Here is a 22,546-nt window from a genome sequence, read left to right on the forward strand (position 1 = left end):
GGAACTAGGTTTTCTGCCTGTTCCGGGGCGTTGCCTTACTCTGTGTTTGGCCGTCGTATTGTAGATTTGAAGTTTTTCACAATTCTGTCCACACAGGCTTATTTATTAAAGTGTTGTTTGATTGAAGGATTGGGTTGGGATTTCTAGAACGGCTCAGTGGTGGTTCTCCTCTTTTTTGTCAAATAGAACATTTTCTGTCTCAATTGATTCATTCAAGGATCTATTCTTTGAAAATGATTTATGCTCTTGTTTGCTTACTTTTGGTCTATTGTAATGCTTTGTTTACCTGCCTCAGTGACCGAGATGTAGATACACCTCAGACTGTGCAGAACTCTGCAGCCAGACTGCTAACAAAGACCAAATGCTCTTCTCACATCTCCCCAGTTGTAGCCTCCCTGCACTGATAAACAATTTATTTTTGAATCCATTTTCAATCTTTACTACTGACTTACATGGTCAGGGGCCAAAATACATCAGTGAACTTTTCGCTCCCTATTGTCAAAAAAGGTCTCTCAGATCAGCTGGGTTAGGCCTGCTAGCTGTTCCAGAGTTCAGGTTCAGGTCTGAGGGTCTAAGGAAGATTGAGTACTTCTTGTATTGGCACCTCCGCTCTGGAACAGTCTTCCAGTGAGTATCCGATCTAGTGATACTATTTCTGCTTATAAATCCTTTCTTAAGACACATTTTATCAGAACCTCCATTGCATGACTACGGGATAATTTAGTAACTGCTCAAATGGCATAGGAACCCCCGTACCTGTCGTTAAGTTATAAAGTACTTGTGTGGACATGTCATAAATTAAGTCATAGACCTCTGACTGTTTTGATTCCCACGCTGACCCAATCCCTTTTGTTCTTGACAACCTGAAATCAAATGTTCCTTTTTTTTGTGCAAGAATACATTATTTGACATTATATTATTCTTCGATATTTGTTATATCAGCTTAAAAAGGTAAGGTAACAATGGCCGTCACACTGGGCTCACACCATAACCCAAGATCCTTAAATGGGATCCACACATCAGCTCCATCACCAAGAAGGAAACAATAAAATAGATCACAGAAATGTCACCATATAAAATGGGAGCATTTCCAAACATGTTTAAATCAACCGTGAAAATGGCTCACTAAATTCCTCGATTCCTGTTTAAATAGGAAAGCATCAAGCTGCAGTTGAAGCGAAGAAGCACTCGTTCTGGGTTGGAATAGTGCGTCTGATTCTTCCTCTTTTTCAGTGAGACACCTTATCCAAAAATAATAAAAAGATAATCTCATTCAAGTCAAAATCAAGTTGTGTTTTCATAGTAGGCCTACTAAGCCGTTACAGTAGTCAAGTCTACTGAAGATAAATGCATGGACAAGTTTCTCCAAATCCTGTTGAGACACAAGTCCTCTAACCCTTGATTTATTCTTCAGGTGATAGTAGGCTGATATTGTAATTGGCTGTTCAGGTTAAGGTCTGAATCCATAACTACACCTAGATTTCTGGCTTGTTTTATGGTTTTTAACATCAGAGGTTGAAGCTGAGCGCTGACTTTCAATCGTTCGTCCTTGGGACTAAAAACAATTACTTCTGTTTTATCCTTATTTAATTGACGAAAATTCTGCCACATCCAGTTGTTGATTTCTTCAATGCATTTAGCCAGCCCTTGTATGGTGACATATGTATCTAGATCTAAAGTATGGATGTAAATGGTTCAAACACACAATCCTAAATACTTCCCATTTCAGATAAATCAAATCACATGGAGACAATAGCTGGATGCAATTACCCCTTAACTGATGTGGGAGAATTAAAGCTGCAGGCGCACTGAGATACAGGCCTGCGATTGCCAGCGGTGCACCCATATATTGTTCATAGGGGTGTTCAGATGGGGCCACTGAAAATATTGTGGGGGGGGGGGCACACCAAAACCAAAAGCTGTTAACTGATTTTCAGCAATTCTAATATGTTGTTGTAGTAGGCTATCTAGGCTAGTCAAGAACTACGTCAATATGAGTCAAAGAATCCCATACTAATGTACTTCACACTAATGTTTCACAGTTAATGTTAATAATGATCTGATGTGCATTGACAAATAACGGTACAGTGACCATTTTGAGCTCCACAACAATCCAGCTTTAATGTGTTGCCTACAAGCGATTCATTGTTCAAATTGTCTTTTCTCTTACAAACATATAGCTTTAATTTGAAGGAGTACATTGATTAAGGAAGAAAACATTTACCGCGAATAAGCATACTCAAGTTTAGAAACACCTCACAGTACCCAATTCTGTATAAGCAACAAGCCCTTCCTGGCAATGACACTGCACTCCAAAAATGCAAAAAATTCATACAGAATTCGATACCTTAGAAATCACTGAATATTTTTGACACATTTTGTCTTGTTGGCAACTCATCTGAGTTCTATTTACAAAGTTCTCATTTTCTGGATGCCATCTGGCTGTGGATATTCCCCAATGCTTCAAAAATATGATCCTGTAGTCATATCGATCTGATAATTCACATTTTGACATATCTGGTATTGATAAACGAGTGTAAAATAGTTTAACCTAAACCACAGGTCAGGACCAGATGTCTAACTATTCATATGATTTAATACTCTAATTTGCAGTTGGTCTCTGCGTGCTATATTTTAACCCTTCTGTGGCCACTTCCATAACAGCAGTGCAACAAGTGTCCCAAACTAAGTAGGTATGGTATATGGTGCATGTACATTGGGAAGGGTATCAAGTATACTCAAAACAGACTTGATTGACTTGGTGTGGAAACTGGGAAAAGTTAAACCACCAGAGAGCTAGGAAAAGAGTTTGGAAATCTCAGTGTGCCTTGTCTGAAGTTTTTGATTGTGGAATTTTAAAGTTGAAGTGGATTTGACTGCAGACACTGGCGTCCCACATTTTAGTCCCGTAGGAAACGGTAACAATGGGTGGCAAAAAGAAAACTTTACATTTTTAGAAATAAAAAACAGGGGTATTCAGCCGGTTGCAAATCCAGTCCAGTTTTCTTTGCGCATTGCAGGAAAACTATGCATCAACAGCACACAACAAGCAATACATTTATAAAGCAATAGTTTATTATATTTGCAGTTTACATTTTGGTCACAGTAAACTGAACAGTTGAGCTGACATTCAAGGGTTGACATGCCGTTTTCATCCAGCGGTGCTTCCTTTGTTTCCAAGTCGACCTCGGGAGATTCCTTTTCTAGAAAGGCATAGACCGTCACACCATCCCCATCTCTAATTAGTCGGTTTTAATTGCCATGCCACTGCCATTTAAAAATAAATAATGCAAAGAGTCATTTAATCTTTCCACATCTTGATTCCGTTTAAAATCTAAAGCCTGAACCATCACGTTGTCTGGTGTAGATTATGAACAAAGAAGCAGTCCCTTCTCAGCTAGAACAGAAATCTATCAAGAGCACAAAGTGCTTCAACATATGGGCCCCAAATAAAATCATGCAACTTTGAGTTAAACTCACCAACTTTGTCATTTATTCCAATTCAAGGTCTCCCGATTTTTTTCAGACTAGAAGGAAGCTCCTCCACAGGTATTGGCCCACTGTTCTGCTTCGCTGGCAAGACAATCATCGGACCCACTCTTGCCTCCTTTTCCCACACTAAATAATTTAAAGTTCAAAACCATGTGTGAAGCCAGACATTGCATGTTCCCATCATACAAGTTTCTATAAGAAACCCAACCTGTATTGGTTCTCCGTCCACTCCTCCAAAACAGTTCAGGTTCATCTGGCTTCTCAAACCCACGAGGACCAAACTTGCCAAGGCTGCTGGGCTTATCGTGACTTTGACAATAGCCACATAAATAGTCATTACCATTAGCTGACCTCCATCTGAAAAGCAATTAAAATATTCACACGCACCCTCATTTACTCTGCATTTTTCCGTGATAGACATTTCGGGTTGATCTCACTTACCTTCCATTTACAAAACTGCATGCCTTATTTGGTGCCTCTGCATCATTTGCAAGTACAGCGTTCAGGTGACATGTGATGTAGAGCTGTGAGACGGAAAAAAGTAAAAAAACATCTACATGTGCAATAATGACTTGAGCACGTTAAAGTAGAGCCTCACTTCTCCTCTATCCTCATTATGAAATTTAAAGGCATCAATGGTCAGGTGGAGCTTATCATCCTGTGTCCTTGATAAGAAGTGAGACCTAGAACCTGGAAGCTCAGAGTCAACAAGGCACCTGTGAAGAAAAGGGAGAATTTAGCCTGTTCCAGTAGTGGTTAATCCTCCCTTCAATACCTAAATTAGTTTTTCCATTTGTAGTCTTCAGACCCAACTAACATGACATCCCTTGAGGAAATTGAGGAGACTTCACACGTCATTCTCTGGAGCCATAAAAGGCTTCACACAATGCAGTAATCTTCCAAGCGCTTACCCATTTTCAACAAAGACGTATCTTGGCTCAGAGGATACATCTGGGTAAAGTGTAGCCACACAGCTGCTCACAAACACTCGGAGCCCCGTGTGATGGCCAACTCTGACTGAGGCTTCGATGCAGATGGGCTCACCGAGGTAAAACACATTAGAGCTTCTTCGATAAAGCCAGTCATCTGCACAACAAAAAAAAGACAGAAATAGTGAAAGCCAATAAGTACAAACATTAGAAATGTCCGAAACCTACTTGTCATAATTCTCAAGTCAAACTCCAAAGTTTCCACTGCAGCTTGTGTAGACATGAAGGGGATCCAGGTGGGCATGAGTGAATAACTGGACAAACTGTATTTCCTAAGAAACAGAAAAAGCATTTAAAATAAAAAAAGAGAGACAGGGTCGAGCGCTTTAAAGATATGAGCTTTAAAAGACAGACCTTTCATAATGACATGCAATTGGAATTACAGCCTCATCCATTCGAACCACCCCATCTGGAGAGGCCACAGGCAAGTATACAAGGAGGTTTGTGTAGACCAGTGTGTCTTCAGTCATCTGTGGGGAGTAAATGCATTTAAAACTAGTACAGTGTAAAATTATTTAATTGAAAATGAATTAATCATTACCCTTTGTTTGGTGCCGCAGTCCATGAGTCCAACAAGGATTCTGTACTCATCTCTTGAAGAAGTTGTAGCTCTACAGTAGTCATTGGGCTCCACTCCAAGACGCAAGTCATCGCCATTAACATGAGCTCCAACTTCAAACATGTCAGCTTTAATAATAATCTCCAAGGAGTCTGGATGGCAGGTCACTCTGAGCGTATTCTCCTGCTCTTGTTCCTCGGCTGGAGCCTTTTCTTGCCGTGTGTGTTGGGAGCTCCCTGTGATCTGAGGACTTTGATTTGAAGCATGTTGAGTGTAATCTTTGGGAGGAAAAGCAACATATGACCTGAAACACAGTCCAACTAGGAGGTGAACCAAAAAACACAAGGGCTTCATAGCACTGAAGAACAGCAAACTGGTTGAGACTGCAAACTGTCCTCCTGTCTGACCCACTAAGCAGCACAACAATCTGAGTAGGGAAGCATTTCTTACTTTATATTCAGACAATCAGCCTCATCAAAGCAGCACTGCACACCTGAGTCTAATCATCCAATTATCAGCTTGTAACTACATTTTCTGAAAGCAAGTGAGGACACTGTGCGAGAGTTTTTGGTTCTAAAGTATATTATGCAAAACTAAACATAAGATGAAAAAAAAAGTACTATAATAAAATAAATACTATGTCCAAAAAAAAATCATATTATACAATGTTGAAAAACCTCATGAAAAAGTCAAATAAAATGCCCAAATATTATTTAAAAAGCAATATGTTGAGAAAGGTCATGGTATCCTAAGTCAAATAAATTATAAAAATGCCATAGTATAGTGTGTCGTATAGTCTGCATCATGCCCTCTGACATTGTATGTTCTGACTGTGTTCAAATGTTTCTTTTAGGTTAAGTATTTCCTGCTTTTATTTTGAAGTTATTTTTTTATCGTTAGCCCTGTGGTCGCCTATGCTCCTGCTCACCTGTTCACACTTCCCCATTATGCAGTCCTTATTTATATCAGCCCAGTTACATTATTCTTTATTGGTTTGTCTTCATTCAGTGCTGCCTTTTCTGTATGATTTAAGTTTGTAAGCATTTTTCAAATGACTGCAATAGTTTCTGCAGCCTCCTATTTTTCTGCATTTGAGTCCATCCCCTGTTACTTGCGCTCAAGACCAGACAGTACAGTTCAACATAGTATGTCATGATTGTAAAATGAATCTGTCATTTTTTTATTGTTTTCAAGACATCAACTTTAACTCTGGGAAACTGTGAAAACATTTTGTTCACAATTTCCTGATATTTTATAGATTATAATCTATTGAAAACAACAGTCGGATTAACACAAAAGGTAAAAGTAACAAATACATACAGTAAAGTGAGGCCTTGAGTATAAACATATAAATAGTATATATAAATAAAGTGTTGAGACTTCTTGATAATCTATACTGAACATAAACTGATTGCGTTGAGTTATTTGCCAATTGTGTTTTGTGAGGTCACAGTGAGGTTATGTGTTGCAGGTGTAGGCGAGGCATCATCACAGAACCTCCGGTTCCTATCTATGAGGAAATGACCAGGAAGCAGCAAAGTATGGGAATCCCCCAAAATAACCTTGAGGCCCCCTCACACCTGGAGGAAGTCAACTTCCCGGTGTACGCTAACCCCAACATCCGACAACCTCAGGACTACTACTACGCCTGTCCCAGACCGCTTGCCCTCAGAGCCGCTATGATTTTCTAGATGGCTGTGAATCAACACTTCCTCGTTTTTGCATAGAAATGGAAGGCTGTTATCAGTTGAGGTGGTTCTAAGTGTAACTGAGTGCTCCCAGAGTTAAACATAAAGCACCAGTGTGAGTAAGGCCCATCAGGATGTGTGTGTTATGAGACAACATAGAGTGGCGGCGCCCCCGGTTGGACAGAAGAAGTTGGCTCACTATCCTGGAGAACCTTTGACTACACATTCTTTCCCACCAACATGTAATTGACTATTTAAACCCCCTGTCTGGTTTCAAGAAGCCCACGTAAAGAACTCCCCCACGAACCTATTCGACTGAGATCTGCAGTGTTTTGTATGGCTTTGCTGCACCTCTTCACTATACTGCTTGTGCCTCGGAGGCAGTTGGGGGGGGGGGGGGGGGGGGGGGGGGGCAGGAAGCTGAACACTGCATAAAGACCATCCATCCATCCATCCATTATCACCCGCTTATCCGGGGTCGGGTCGCGGTGGCAGCAGGTTCAGCAGGCCGACCCAGGCTTCCCTCTCACCCGCAGCACTTTCCAGCTCATTCTGGGGGATCCCGAGGCGTTCCAAGGCCAGCCGGGAGATATAATCCCTCCAGCGTGTCCTCGGTCTTCCCCGGGGCCTCCTACCAGTTGGACGTGCCCGGAAAACCTCTAATGGGAGGCGTCCAGGAGGCATCCTAACTAGATGCCCGAACCACCTCAGCTGACTCCTTTCGACACGAAGGAGCAGCGACTCGACTCCAAGCTCCCCCCTGATGTCCGAGCTCCTTACCCTATCTCTAAGGCTGAGCCCGGCCACCCTACGGAGGAAGCTCATTTCGGCCGCTTGTATCCGAGATCTCGTTCTTTCGGTCACGACCCAGAGTTCGTGACCATAGGTGAGGGTTGGAACGTAGACCGACCAGTAAATGGAGAGCTTTGCCTTCCGGCTCAGCTCCCTCTTCACTAAGACGGACCGGTACAGCGCCTGTTTTACTGCTGCAGCCGCACCGATCCGCCTATCGATCTCCCGCTCCACCTTACCCTCACTCGTGAACAAGACCCCGAGATACTTGAACTCCTTCGCTTGGGGTAGGCAGTTTGCCCCCACCTGGAGGGAGCAATCCGCCGGTTTCCGGCAGAGCACCATGGCCTCAGATTTGGAGGTGCTAACTCTCATCCCTGCCGCTTCGCACTCGGCTGCAAAACGCCGCAGTGAATGCTGGAGGTCACGGTCCGAGGAGGCAAACAGGACCACATCATCCGCAAACAGCAGAGAGGCGATCCCGAGACTCCCGAACCGGATCCTCTCCGCCCCCTGGCTGCGCCTAGATATCCTGTCCATGAAGGTCACGAACAGGACCGGTGATAAAGGGCAGCCCTGGCGGAGGCCAACACCCACCGGGAACATGTCTGACTTACTACCGAGGAGACGAACACAGCTCCTACTGCAGGCATACAGAGACCGGATGGCCCGTGCCAACGGGTCCGGCACCCCATACTCCCGCAGCACCCCCCACAAAAACCCCCGAGGGACCCGGTCGAAAGCCTTCTCCAGGTCTACAAAGCACATGTAAACTGGTTGGGCAAACTCCCAGGACCCCTCCAGTAATCTTGCGAGGGTAAAGAGCTGGTCCACTGTTCCACGACCGGGACGGAATCCGCACTGTTCGTCCTGAATCTGAGGTTCGACAAGCGGTCGGAGCCTCCTCTCCAGCACCCTGGCATAAGCTTTTCCCGGGAGGCTGAGCAGTGTGATACCTCGATAGTTCGAGCACACTCTCCGGTCCCCCTTCTTGAAGATGGGAACCACCACCCCGGTCTGCCAGTCCATGGGCACTGTTCCCGACCCCCATGCGACACTGAAAAGGCGTGTCAACCAAGACAGCCCAACAATGTCCAGCGCTTTCAGCATCTCAGGGCGGATCTCATCCACCCCTGGCGCCTTGCCACCAAGGAGCTTTTTGACTACCTTAGCGACCTCTGCCAGGGATATGGGTGATTCCACCCCAAAGTCTTCCGGCGCTGCCCCCTCTCCGGGGGACATGTTGGCCGGGTTTAGGAGTTCCTCAAAGTGCTCTGTCCACCGCCCGACGATGTCCCCAGTCCGGGTCAGCAGTTCCCCCCCCCTGCTGAGAACAGCCTGGGGTAGACCCTGCTTTCCCTTCCTGAGCCGTCGGATGGTTTGCCAGAACTTCCTTGAGGCCAACCGAAAGTCCTTCTCCATGGCCTCCCCGAACTCCTCCCATGCCCGAGTTTTAGCCTCCGCGACCATCGTCGCTGCAGCCCTTTTGGCCCGCCGGTACCCGTCAGCTGCTTCAGGAGACCCCTGGGCCAGCCAGGCCCGAAAGGCCTCCTTCTTCAGTTTGACGGCTACCCTCACCCCCGGTGTCCACCACCGGGTTCTAGGGTTGCCGCCACGACAGGCACCGATGACCTTCCGGCCACAGCCCCGAGCAGCCGCGTCCACAATAGAGGCTTTGAACAAGATCCACTCGGATTCCATGTCCCCAGCCTCCCTCGGGATTTGTGAGAAGTTCTTCCGGAGGTGGGAGTTGAAGACCTCCCGGACAGGATCCTCTGCCAGACGTTCCCAGTTCACCCTCACTACACGTTTGGGCTTGCCAGGTCTCTCTAGCCGAGTCCCCCGCCATCTGATCCAACTCACCACCAGGTGGTGATCAGTTGACAGCTCTGCTCCTCTCTTCACCCGAGTGTCCAAGACATACGGCCGCAGATCAGATGATACGATTACAAAGTCGATCATTGATCTCCGGCCTAAGGTGTTCTGGTACCAGGTACACTTATGAGCCACCTTATGTTCGAACATGGTGTTCGTTATGGACAAACTGTGGCTAGCACAGAAGTCCAACAACAAAACACCATTCGGGTTCAGATCGGGCAAGCCGTTCCTCCCAATCACGCCCCGCCAGGTTTCTCTGTCATTGCCCACGTGAGCGTTGAAGTCTCCCAGGAGAACTATGGAGTCGGCAGGCGGCGCCCTTTCCAGGACCCCTCCCACCGACTCCAAGAAGGCCGGATACTCCGAAATGCTGTTCGGTGCATAAGCACAAACAACAGTCAGAGCCTTACTCCCCGCAACCCGTAGGCGCAGGGAGGCGACCCTCTCGTTCCCCGGGGAAAACTCCAACACAGCGGCGCTCAGCCGGGGGCTCGTGAGTATCCCCACTCCCGCCCGGCGCCTCTCACCCTGGGCAACTCCAGAAAAGGACAAAGTCCAACCCTTCTCCAGGAGCTTGGTTCCAGAGCCCATGCTGTGCGTGGAGGTGAGCCCAACTATATCTAGCTGGTACCGCTCCACCTCCTGCACCAGCTCCGGCTCTTTCCCCGCTAGTGAGGTGACGTTCCACGTCCCTAGAGCTAGTCTATGCTGCCGGCGATCGGCCCGCCCAGGTCTCCCGCCTGGCCCGCCGCCCGGTCTACATAGCACCCGACCCCGATAATTCACCCTGCGGGTGGTGGGTCCACAGGGTGACAGCTGCTCCATGTTGTTCTTTCGGGCTGAGCCCGACCGGGCCCCATGGGCGAAAGCCCGGCCACCAGACGCTCGCCGACGAGCTCCCCTCCTGGGTCTGGCTCCGGGAGGGTGCCCCGGTTTCCCTTGTCCGGGCAAGGTGGCTACAATCCGTGGGCTGCTATTCATCAGGGTTTATTGAACCGCTCTTAGTCTGGGCTCTCCCCCGAGACCTGTTTGCCTTGGGAGACCCTACCAGGGGCTGACGCCCCGGACAACATAGCTCCCAGGATCACTGAGCCACTCAAACTCCTCCACCACGTTAAGGTGGCGATTCATAGGAGGAGAGCCACTCAAACTCCTCCACCACGTTAAGGTGGCGATTCATAGGAGGAGTGGGATAAAGACCATTATTTAAAAAAGCCATGTAAACAATCATTATCTATATCATCAATGATAACAGCAACAATATCAGCAAACTTCATGACAACAATCAAATATAAATGCACACTGGCAATTCCATAAGTGAAACCAAGAAAACAACAACACATCAAACACCTCCATCTCTGGCTAAAGTGATCCTTGCAGGAGTAAGACAAAGAGAGAGTCGAGTTGGGAGTTGCTGAGGACAGACTCCAACACAGCAGTAGTAGTCAATGTAGGTACCACACTAAGTTGTTTTAAATCCTATTCATCAAATCAATCTCAATTTGTATTTGTAAACGATGAAGCCTTGATGACCACCAACGTTAATCATGGAGTTCCACAAGGTTCTGTGCTTGGACCAATTTTTTTTACCTTATATATGCTTCCTTTGAGCAACATTATCAGGAAACACTCCATAAACTTTCATTGTTATGCAGACGATACTCAATGATATCTATCGATCAAACCAGAGGAGACCAACCAGCTTGCTAAAATTCAAGCATGTCTTAAAGACATAAAAACATGGATGACCTGCAACTTCCTGATGTTAAAATCAGACAAAACTGAAGTTATTTTACTCGGCCCTAAACACCTCAGAGATAAATTATCTGGTGATGTGGTTTCTGTAGATGGCATTGCCCTGGCCTCCAACACCACTGTAAAGAATCTCTGCGTTATCTTTGATCAGGACTTGTCCTTTAACTCCCACGTGGATCCAATCTCAAGGACTGCATTTTTTCATGTAACATTTAAAAAATCAGGTACATCTTGTCACAAAAAGATGCAGAAAAACTGGTTCACGCATTTGTTATTTCAAGATTAGATTACTGCAATTCCTTATTATCAGGCTGCTCTAATAAGTCTCAAGTCCCTACAGTTAATCCAGAATGCTGCAGCTTGTGTACTCACAAAAACTAAGAAAAGAGATCACATTATCTCTGTATTAGATGCTCTGCACTAAATCCCTGTAAAATCAAAAATTAAGTTTAAATTCTCCTCACCTACAAAACCTTGATTGGAGATGCACCATCATATCTTAAGGAGCTTGTAGTAATTTACATCTCTCCTTTGCACCTTATTAACTCTGCTTCCTCCGCGGAGTCTATGTGACTTCACGTCTCATAGGGTCCATTGGACCTGGCTGTGTGTGATGCCTCCTGCCATGGCCACTGCACTGCACTCTGCAGCAGGCAGGCACTCAGTGGCCACACTATCACAGAGGTTGGCAGGGCCTCCAATAGAAAGACAACGAAAATCAAAAAGGACGAAGACCATGGCGATCCTCCCCACTGGATGAAGTAGAACAACAGGTTGAGTGTTTCCAGACACCAAGGCTAACGATTTCAAAGTACGCAATGTAACAGTGATATTTACTTTGATCAAGAGGGTGAGGGGTTCCAAATCCTTCTATGGATCAGAGTAAGCTAAATCCTGCTAATACCTCCAAGTTTGACAGCCACTCACGCCATCTTTTGGTGTGTCCATTTTCTATCTCTTCGTCCCAGCCATGCTTCCTTTTGCACAGGTCTCACATGAGCTTCGCTGGCAACATAAGCGGCGCCAGAAAGCCAAAAGGGTAAATAGAACTGACAGTGGACAGGATTCCACGTCTAGTAAAAGGCTTGTCTTGCACATTTATCTGGAACTTGAAGTTGTCAGTCTCTGTGCTCCACTAAACTCCAAGGGCACGTTCCATGGGAAGTGAGTTGTGGCTAAAGTCCAGGTCTTTTACTTCAGAAACTCTTCGCCAGGGATAGAAAAAGACTGTCCAGCTGTTGCTTACCCACTTGGTCAGATGGTATCCTCTGGAAAACAAGTCTTGAAAGTCTCGGCTGATTGCCTGATCCTTTGTTGCCACTGATTTTAGACATCAAATGTTTTTAGCACCGTCTCCACTGCTTTTGCAGTTGTTCTTAAAGTATATGCACAACCAGGTGAAGCTGTGGCACCAAAAAGGTCAACCTTTATCCTAAACTCTTCCACTTGAGAAATGACATCAGTGCCAAATAATTGGATGGCAATCCAGTGCAACGATGGTGTCATTTCTTAGGGGCAAACTCATGCAATAGTGTAAATCTACCAACTTTACTGACCAAGTAACTAGGTGCATGAATTGGTTATCCTCGAGACAGTTCATCCTTCTCAGCTTCTAAGAAATCTGTATTGTATCGCTTCACTAGCTTCCATTTCCACCACCTAATTTGCAGTTTGGGTCTACATTTGAACCCTTGTCCCAAACTAAGTAGGTATAGTATACAGAAAATAAAGTGATTTGTTTAGTGTGGAAACTGGACAGCTGGGAACAATTCAAGAAACACCAGAGAGCTCAGAACAGTTTTTACATCTGTTATCCTTCTTTGAAGTTTGGATTGTGGCATTTTAAAGTTGGCAAAACAATTCCTTTAAATTTAGAAAGTAGTGAAATTCAGCTGGTTGTAAGTCTGGACCCTCTTGCTAGAGGTGCCACTAAAGCAGACACACTGGTCCTTTTAACAAGGTTCTCTTTGGAATTGCAGGGAAACCATGCATCAACGGCACACTAGTCAAATTACCAGCAATAGTTTATTATATTTGGGAGTCATTTGTATCTATAAGGGCACTTTGTGTTGCATTTGACATTTTGGTCACATTCACAGTAAACTCAACAATTGGGCTGGCATCGTCGAGGGTTGACATGCTGCTTTCTTCCACCGTTGCTCCCTTTGATTCCAAGTCTACCTCATGAGATTCCTTTTCTAGAAGTGCAGAGACTTTCACAGCATCCGCATCTGTAAGTAGAGGTGGTTTTAATTTCTATGACAGTGACATTTATTTAAGACATAAAAGATTTGTTAAATCTTTCCATATTTTACCCTCCAAATGTGTTCCACCATTTTCATCTCGATTCCTGCTTAGAATCTGAAGCCTGAACCACAACCTCGTCTGGTGTAGATTGTGAACCAAGAAGGAGTCCCTTATCATCTAGAAGATAAATAAGTTAAGATCTTTAACAGAGCACAAAATGCTTTAGAGTTCAACTTACCAATTGTGTGGTTTATTCCACTTCGCCACTGGCTGCCAAACAGTGAAGGTCTGATGATTTTATTTAGACCAGGAGGAAGCTCCTCCACAGGTATAGGCCCAATGTTCTGCTTCACTGGCAAGAAGATTGGACCCACTCTTGCCTCCTGTTTCCACACTAAAGAATTAAAAGTTCAAAACTATGTGTAAAGTCTGACATTGCTTTCCCCCCCCCCCCCCACCATTATACACATTTCTATTAGGAACCCAACCTTTATTGGTTCCCAATCCACTCTGAAACAATTCAGGTTCACCTGGCTTCGCAAACCCACGAGGACCAATCTTGCCAGGGCTGCTCGGATTATCGAGACTTTGACAATAGCCACATACATGGTCATTACCATCAGCTGACCTCCATCTAAAATGCAATAAAAAAAAATTAACACGCACCCTCATTTGCTCTGCATTTTTCTGTGATGCACATTTCAGGCTGGATCTCACTTACCTTCCATTTACAAAACTGCATGCCTTATTTGGTGCCTCTGCATCATTTGCTAGTACAGCATTCAAGTGACATGTGATGTAGAGCTGTGAGACAACAAAAAGTAAATGTTGGAAAAAAACATCTCCAGGTGTAACAATGACTTTAGCACGTTGGAGTAGAGCCTCACTTCTCCTCTGTCCTCATTATGAAATTTAAAAGCATCAATGGTCAAATGGAGCTTGTCATCCTGTGTCCTGGATAAGAAGTGAGACCTAGAACCTGGAAGCTCAGAGTCAACCAAGCACCTGTGAAGAGAAGGGAGAATTTTGTCTGTTCTTCCAGTAGTGGCTAATCTTCCCTTAATACCAAAATTAGTTTTACAGTTTGTAGTCTTCAGACTCAACCGACTCACATGACATCACTTGAGGCAATTGATCAGACTTCACAGTGTTCACTGGAGCCATAAAAGGCTTCACACAATGCAGCAATCTTCCAAGTGCTTACCCATTTTCAACAAAGACGTATCTCGGCTCAGAGGCTACATCTGGGTAAAGTGTCGCCACACAGCTGCTCACAAACACTCGGAGCCCCGTGTGATGTCCAACTCTGACTGAGGCTTCGATGCCGATGGGCTCGCCAAGGTAAAACACATTAGAGCTTCTTCGATAAAGCCAGTCATCTGCACAAATTTGAGAGAGCGAGAGATGGAGAGAGACCGCTAAGAAGTCAAAACATGAGAAATTGAAGAAACCTACTTGTCATAATTCTCAAGTCAAATGCCAAAGTTGCCACTGCAGCTTGTGTAGCCATGAAGGGGATCCAGGTGGGCATGAGTGAAGAACTGGACAAACGGTACGTCCTAAGAAATAGAAAAAAACCCCAATTTAAAATAAAAAAAGTGAGACAGGGTCGAGCGCTTTAAAAAGAGATGAGCTTTAAAAGACAGACCTTTCATAATGACACTCAATTGGAATTACAGCCTCATCCATTCGAACCACCCCATCTGGAGAGGCCACAGGCAAGTATACAAGGAGGTTTGTGTAAACCAGTGTGTCTTCAGTCATCTGTGGAGAGTAAATGCATTTAAAACTAGTACAGTGTAAAATAATTTAATTGAAAATGAATTAATCATCACCCTTTGTTTGGTGCCGCAGTCCATGAGTCCAACAAGGATTCTGTACTCATCTCTTGAAGACGTTGTAGCTCTACAGTAGTCATTGTGCTCCACTCCAAGACGCAAGTCATCGCCATTAACAGGAGCTCCAACTTCAAACATGTCAGCTTTAATAATAATCTCCAAGGAGTCTGGATGGCAGGTCACTCTGACCGTATTCTCCTGCTCTTGTTCCTCGGCTGGTGCCTTTTCTTGCCGAGTGTGTTGGGAGGTCCCTGTGATCTGAGGACTTTGAATTGAAGCATGTTGAGTGTAATCTTGGGGAGGAAAAGCAGAATATGACCTGAAACACAGTCCAACCAGGAGGTGAACCAAAAAACACAAGGTCTTCATAGCACTGAAGAACAGCAAACTGGTTCAGACCGTAAACTGTCTTCCTGTCTGACCCACTAAGCCACATAACAATCTGGGTAGGGAAGCATTTCTTACTTTATATTCAGACAATCACCCTCATCAAAGCAGCATGGTTCACCTGAGTCCAATCATCCACTAATCAGCCTGTAATTGGTTTCACACCTTCTAAAAATCATAGCCTAAAGTCTGATGAATTTGAGCTAGATTCAACCATAATTAAATCTGTTAATACATTTTAAACATGTTTATTGTTTTTTTCTTTGGAAATTCAAATATGCATTACATTAACTAAACATTGTAAAAAGAAAATCAATACAGAAATGCAGTTCAAAAATTAAGAAAAAACCTGTAGAAAATTCCTCTACATAATTGACATGAAAGAATATCAAAATTAAATGAAGTCACTTTTTAAAAGATATAAATCAGGAACTAGGTTTTCTGCCTGTTCCGGGGCGTTGCCTTACTCTGTGTTTGGCCGTCGTATTGTAGATTTGAAGTTTTTCACAATTCTGTCCACACAGGCTTATTTATTAAAGTGTTGTTTGATTGAAGGATTGGGTTGGGATTTCTAGAACGGCTCAGTGGTGGTTCTCCTCTTTTTTGTCAAATAGAACATTTTCTGTCTCAATTGATTCATTCAAGGATCTATTCTTTGAAAATGATTTATGCTCTTGTTTGCTTACTTTTGGTCTATTGTAATGCTTTGTTTACCTGCCTCAGTGACCGAGATGTAGATACACCTCAGACTGTGCAGAACTCTGCAGCCAGACTGCTAACAAAGACCAAATGCTCTTCTCACATCTCCCCAGTTGTAGCCTCCCTGCACTGATAAACAATTTATTTTTGAATCCATTTTCAATCTTTACTACTGACTTACATGGTCAGGGGCCAAAATACATCAGTGAACTTTTCGCTCCCTATTGTCAAAAAAGGTCTCTCAGATCAGCTGGGTTAGGCCTGCTAGCTGTTCCAGAGTTCAGGTTCAGGTCTGAGGGTCTAAGGAAGATTGAGTACTTCTTGTATTGGCACCTCCGCTCTGGAACAGTCTTCCAGTGAGTATCCGATCTAGTGATACTATTTCTGCTTATAAATCCTTTCTTAAGACACATTTTATCAGAACCTCCATTGCATGACTACGGGATAATTTAGTAACTGCTCAAATGGCATAGGAACCCCCGTACCTGTCGTTAAGTTATAAAGTACTTGTGTGGACATGTCATAAATTAAGTCATAGACCTCTGACTGTTTTGATTCCCACGCTGACCCAATCCCTTTTGTTCTTGACAACCTGAAATCAAATGTTCCTTTTTTTTGTGCAAGAATACATTATTTGACATTATATTATTCTTCGATATTTGTTATATCAGCTTAAAAAGGTAAGGTAACAATGGCCGTCACACTGGGCTCACACCATAACCCAAGATCCTTAAATGGGATCCACACATCAGCTCCATCACCAAGAAGGAAACAATAAAATAGATCACAGAAATGTCACCATATAAAATGGGAGCATTTCCAAACATGTTTAAATCAACCGTGAAAATGGCTCACTAAATTCCTCGATTCCTGTTTAAATAGGAAAGCATCAAGCTGCAGTTGAAGCGAAGAAGCACTCGTTCTGGGTTGGAATAGTGCGTCTGATTCTTCCTCTTTTTCAGTGAGACACCTTATCCAAAAATAATAAAAAGATAATCTCATTCAAGTCAAAATCAAGTTGTGTTTTCATAGTAGGCCTACTAAGCCGTTACAGTAGTCAAGTCTACTGAAGATAAATGCATGGACAAGTTTCTCCAAATCCTGTTGAGACACAAGTCCTCTAACCCTTGATTTATTCTTCAGGTGATAGTAGGCTGATATTGTAATTGGCTGTTCAGGTTAAGGTCTGAATCCATAACTACACCTAGATTTCTGGCTTGTTTTATGGTTTTTAACATCAGAGGTTGAAGCTGAGCGCTGACTTTCAATCGTTCGTCCTTGGGACTAAAAACAATTACTTCTGTTTTATCCTTATTTAATTGACGAAAATTCTGCCACATCCAGTTGTTGATTTCTTCAATGCATTTAGCCAGCCCTTGTATGGTGACATATGTATCTAGATCTAAAGTATGGATGTAAATGGTTCAAACACACAATCCTAAATACTTCCCATTTCAGATAAATCAAATCACATGGAGACAATAGCTGGATGCAATTACCCCTTAACTGATGTGGGAGAATTAAAGCTGCAGGCGCACTGAGATACAGGCCTGCGATTGCCAGCGGTGCACCCATATATTGTTCATAGGGGTGTTCAGATGGGGCCACTGAAAATATTGTGGGGGGGGGGGGGCACACCAAAACCAAAAGCTGTTAACTGATTTTCAGCAATTCTAATATGTTGTTGTAGTAGGCTATCTAGGCTAGTCAAGAACTACGTCAATATGAGTCAAAGAATCCCATACTAATGTACTTCACACTAATGTTTCACAGTTAATGTTAATAATGATCTGATGTGCATTGACAAATAACGGTACAGTGACCATTTTGAGCTCCACAACAATCCAGCTTTAATGTGTTGCCTACAAGCGATTCATTGTTCAAATTGTCTTTTCTCTTACAAACATAGCTTTAATTTGAAGGAGTACATTGATTAAGGAAGAAAACATTTACCGCGAATAAGCATACTCAAGTTTAGAAACACCTCACAGTACCCAATTCTGTATAAGCAACAAGCCCTTCCTGGCAATGACACTGCACTCCAAAAATGCAAAAAATTCATACAGAATTCGATACCTTAGAAATCACTGAATATTTTTGACACATTTTGTCTTGTTGGCAACTCATCTGAGTTCTATTTACAAAGTTCTCATTTCCTGGATGCCATCTGGCTGTGGATATTCCCCAATGCTTCAAAAATATGATCCTGTAGTCATATCGATCTGATAATTCACATTTTGACATATCTGGTATTGATAAGAGTGTAAAATAGTTTAACCTAAACCACAGGTCAGGACCAGATGTCTAACTATTCATATGATTTAATACTCTAATTTGCAGTTGGTCTCTGCGTGCTATATTTTAACCCTTCTGTGGCCACTTCCATAACAGCAGTGCAACAAGTGTCCCAAACTAAGTAGGTATGGTATATGGTGCATGTACATTGGGAAGGGTATCAAGTATACTCAAAACAGACTTGATTGACTTGGTGTGGAAACTGGGAAAAGTTAAACCACCAGAGAGCTAGGAAAAGAGTTTGGAAATCTCAGTGTGCCTTGTCTGAAGTTTTTGATTGTGGAATTTTAAAGTTGAAGTGGATTTGACTGCAGACACTGGCGTCCCACATTTTAGTCCCGTAGGAAACGGTAACAATGGGTGGCAAAAAGAAAACTTTACATTTTTAGAAATAAAAAACAGGGGTATTCAGCCGGTTGCAAATCCAGTCCAGTTTTCTTTGCGCATTGCAGGAAAACTATGCATCAACAGCACACAACAAGCAATACATTTATAAAGCAATAGTTTATTATATTTGCAGTTTACATTTTGGTCACAGTAAACTGAACAGTTGAGCTGACATTCAAGGGTTGACATGCCGTTTTCATCCAGCGGTGCTTCCTTTGTTTCCAAGTCGACCTCGGGAGATTCCTTTTCTAGAAAGGCATAGACCGTCACACCATGCCCCATCTCTAATTAGTCGGTTTTAATTGCCATGCCACTGCCATTTAAAAATAATAATGCAAAGAGTCATTTAATCTTTCCACATCTTGATTCCGTTTAAAATCTAAAGCCTGAACCATCACGTTGTCTGGTGTAGATTATGAACAAAGAAGCAGTCCCTTCTCAGCTAGAACAGAAATCTATCAAGAGCACAAAGTGCTTCAACATATGGGCCCCAAATAAAATCATGCAACTTTGAGTTAAACTCACCAACTTTGTCATTTATTCCAATTCAAGGTCTCCCGATTTTTTTCAGACTAGAAGGAAGCTCCTCCACAGGTATTGGCCCACTGTTCTGCTTCGCTGGCAAGACAATCATCGGACCCACTCTTGCCTCCTTTTCCCACACTAAATAATTTAAAGTTCAAAACCATGTGTGAAGCCAGACATTGCATGTTCCCATCATACAAGTTTCTATAAGAAACCCAACCTGTATTGGTTCTCCGTCCACTCCTCCAAAACAGTTCAGGTTCATCTGGCTTCTCAAACCCACGAGGACCAAACTTGCCAAGGCTGCTGGGCTTATCGTGACTTTGACAATAGCCACATAAATAGTCATTACCATTAGCTGACCTCCATCTGAAAAGCAATTAAAATATTCACACGCACCCTCATTTACTCTGCATTTTTCCGTGATAGACATTTCGGGTTGATCTCACTTACCTTCCATTTACAAAACTGCATGCCTTATTTGGTGCCTCTGCATCATTTGCAAGTACAGCGTTCAGGTGACATGTGATGTAGAGCTGTGAGACGGAAAAAAGTAAAAAAACATCTACATGTGCAATAATGACTTGAGCACGTTAAAGTAGAGCCTCACTTCTCCTCTATCCTCATTATGGAATTTAAAGGCATCAATGGTCAGGTGGAGCTTATCATCCTGTGTCCTTGATAAGAAGTGAGACCTAGAACCTGGAAGCGCAGAGTCAACAAGGCACCTGTGAAGAAAAGGGAGAATTTAGCCTGTTCCAGTAGTGGTTAATCCTCCCTTCAATACCTAAATTAGTTTTTCCATTTGTAGTCTTCAGACCCAACTAACATGACATCCCTTGAGGAAATTGAGGAGACTTCACACGTCATTCTCTGGAGCCATAAAAGGCTTCACACAATGCAGTAATCTTCCAAGCGCTTACCCATTTTCAACAAAGACGTATCTTGGCTCAGAGGATACATCTGGGTAAAGTGTAGCCACACAGCTGCTCACAAACACTCGGAGCCCCGTGTGATGGCCAACTCTGACTGAGGCTTCGATGCAGATGGGCTCACCGAGGTAAAACACATTAGAGCTTCTTCGATAAAGCCAGTCATCTGCACAACAAAAAAAAGACAGAAATAGTGAAAGCCAATAAGTACAAACATTAGAAATGTCCGAAACCTACTTGTCATAATTCTCAAGTCAAACTCCAAAGTTTCCACTGCAGCTTGTGTAGACATGAAGGGGATCCAGGTGGGCATGAGTGAATAACTGGACAAACTGTATTTCCTAAGAAACAGAAAAAGCATTTAAAATAAAAAAAGAGAGACAGGGTCGAGCGCTTTAAAGATATGAGCTTTAAAAGACAGACCTTTCATAATGACATGCAATTGGAATTACAGCCTCATCCATTCGAACCACCCCATCTGGAGAGGCCACAGGCAAGTATACAAGGAGGTTTGTGTAGACCAGTGTGTCTTCAGTCATCTGTGGGGAGTAAATGCATTTAAAACTAGTACAGTGTAAAATTATTTAATTGAAAATGAATTAATCATTACCCTTTGTTTGGTGCCGCAGTCCATGAGTCCAACAAGGATTCTGTACTCATCTCTTGAAGACGTTGTAGCTCTACAGTAGTCATTGGGCTCCACTCCAAGACGCAAGTCATCGCCATTAACATGAGCTCCAACTTCAAACATGTCAGCTTTAATAATAATCTCCAAGGAGTCTGGATGGCAGGTCACTCTGAGCGTATTCTCCTGCTCTTGTTCCTCGGCTGGAGCCTTTTCTTGCCGTGTCTGTTGGGAGCTCCCCTGGACTTTGATTTGAAGCATGTTGAGTGTAATCTTTGGGAGGAAAAGCAACATATGACCTGAAACACAGTCCAACTAGGAGGTGAACCAAAAAACACAAGGGCTTCATAGCACTGAAGAACAGCAAACTGGTTGAGACTGCAAACTGTCCTCCTGTCTGACCCACTAAGCAGCACAACAATCTGAGTAGGGAAGCATTTCTTACTTTATATTCAGACAATCAGCCTCATCAAAGCAGCACTGCACACCTGAGTCTAATCATCCAATTATCAGCTTGTAACTACATTTTCTGAAAGCAAGTGAGGACACTGTGCGAGAGTTTTTGGTTCTAAAGTATATTATGCAAAACTAAACATAAGATGAAAAAAAAAAGTACTATAATAAAATAAATACTATGTCCAAAAAAAAATCATATTATACAATGTTGAAAAACCTCATGAAAAAGTCAAATAAAATGCCCAAATATTATTTAAAAAGCAATATGTTGAGAAAGGTCATGGTATCCTATGTCAAATAAATTATAAAAATGCCATAGTATAGTGTGTCGTATAGTCTGCATCATGCCCTCTGACATTGTATGTTCTGACTGTGTTCAAATGTTTCTTTTAGGTTAAGTATTTCCTGCTTTTATTTTGAAGTTATTTTTTTATCGTTAGCCCTGTGGTCGCCTATGCTCCTGCTCACCTGTTCACACTTCCCCATTATGCAGTCCTTATTTATATCAGCCCAGTTACATTATTCTTTATTGGTTTGTCTTCATTCAGTGCTGCCTTTTCTGTATGATTTAAGTTTGTAAGCATTTTTCAAATGACTGCAATAGTTTCTGCAGCCTCCTATTTTTCTGCATTTGAGTCCATCCCCTGTTACTTGCGCTCAAGACCAGACAGTACAGTTCAACATAGTATGTCATGATTGTAAAATGAATCTGTCATTTTTTTATTGTTTTCAAGACATCAACTTTAACTCTGGGAAACTGTGAAAACATTTTGTTCACAATTTCCTGATATTTTATAGATTATAATCTATTGAAAACAACAGTCGGATTAACACAAAAGGTAAAAGTAACAAATACATACAGTAAAGTGAGGCCTTGAGTATAAACATATAAATAGTATATATAAATAAAGTGTTGAGACTTCTTGATAATCTATACTGAACATAAACTGATTGCGTTGAGTTATTTGCCAATTGTGTTTTGTGAGGTCACAGTGAGGTTAT

The 22,546-nt window shown here is 43.1% G+C and overlaps 2 protein-coding genes and 1 long non-coding RNA gene across 5 annotated transcripts; all 3 read right to left on the minus strand.

Moving 5' to 3' along the window:
- Positions 1 to 3,053: 3,053 nt before the first annotated feature.
- LOC117735374 (zona pellucida sperm-binding protein 3-like) lies at positions 3,054 to 5,450 on the minus strand. Of its 3 annotated transcripts, none has more exons than XM_034539942.1 (9): positions 5,023 to 5,450; positions 4,836 to 4,951; positions 4,650 to 4,753; positions 4,404 to 4,578; positions 4,091 to 4,208; positions 3,934 to 4,016; positions 3,701 to 3,849; positions 3,481 to 3,618; positions 3,054 to 3,198 (listed from the first exon to the last, which is right to left on the minus strand). In XM_034539942.1, exons 1-8 carry the CDS (start codon positions 5,392 to 5,394, stop codon positions 3,503 to 3,505), a joined length of 1,233 nt encoding a protein of 410 aa, XP_034395833.1. In that variant the 5' UTR covers positions 5,395 to 5,450; the 3' UTR covers positions 3,054 to 3,198; positions 3,481 to 3,502. The 3 variants fall into 3 exon arrangements, with proteins under 3 accessions (XP_034395833.1, XP_034395831.1, XP_034395832.1); XM_034539940.1 differs by having other exon boundaries at positions 3,054 to 3,203; XM_034539941.1 differs by having other exon boundaries at positions 3,054 to 3,267.
- A 7,709-nt stretch (positions 5,451 to 13,159) lies between these two features.
- Positions 13,160 to 13,503, minus strand: LOC117735375. Its single transcript, XR_004609880.1, has 2 exons — positions 13,469 to 13,503; positions 13,160 to 13,384 (listed from the first exon to the last, which is right to left on the minus strand). It is a non-coding gene; the product is annotated as an uncharacterized LOC117735375 (long non-coding RNA).
- On the minus strand, positions 13,504 to 21,441 carry LOC117734752 (zona pellucida sperm-binding protein 3-like; the record flags this gene model as incomplete). Its single annotated transcript, XM_034539016.1, has 9 exons — positions 21,074 to 21,441; positions 20,887 to 21,002; positions 20,701 to 20,804; positions 14,605 to 14,779; positions 14,288 to 14,405; positions 14,122 to 14,204; positions 13,889 to 14,034; positions 13,639 to 13,794; positions 13,504 to 13,577 (listed from the first exon to the last, which is right to left on the minus strand). Coding segments are annotated over exons 1-9 (1,281 nt in total), but the record flags the coding sequence as incomplete, so codon positions are not given.
- Between the last annotated feature and the right edge of the window lie 1,105 nt (positions 21,442 to 22,546).

This window comes from Cyclopterus lumpus, chromosome 8, assembly GCF_009769545.1.
Source record: "Cyclopterus lumpus isolate fCycLum1 chromosome 8, fCycLum1.pri, whole genome shotgun sequence".
NCBI classification, from domain to species: domain Eukaryota; kingdom Metazoa; phylum Chordata; class Actinopteri; order Perciformes; family Cyclopteridae; genus Cyclopterus; species Cyclopterus lumpus.

Excerpts from the sequence above, each read along its gene's own strand:
- LOC117735374 (XM_034539942.1), bottom strand. The coding sequence starts at position 5,394 with ATGAAGCCCTTGTGTTTTTTGGTTCACCTCCTAGTTGGACTGTGTTTC. Across the intron at positions 4,754-4,835 it reads ATTGCATGTCATTATGAAAG|GAAATACAGTTTGTCCAGTT; the intron begins GTCTGTCTTTTA and ends TCTGTTTCTTAG. Across the intron at positions 4,017-4,090 it reads ATAATGAGGATAGAGGAGAA|CTCTACATCACATGTCACCT; the intron begins GTGAGGCTCTAC and ends TCCGTCTCACAG.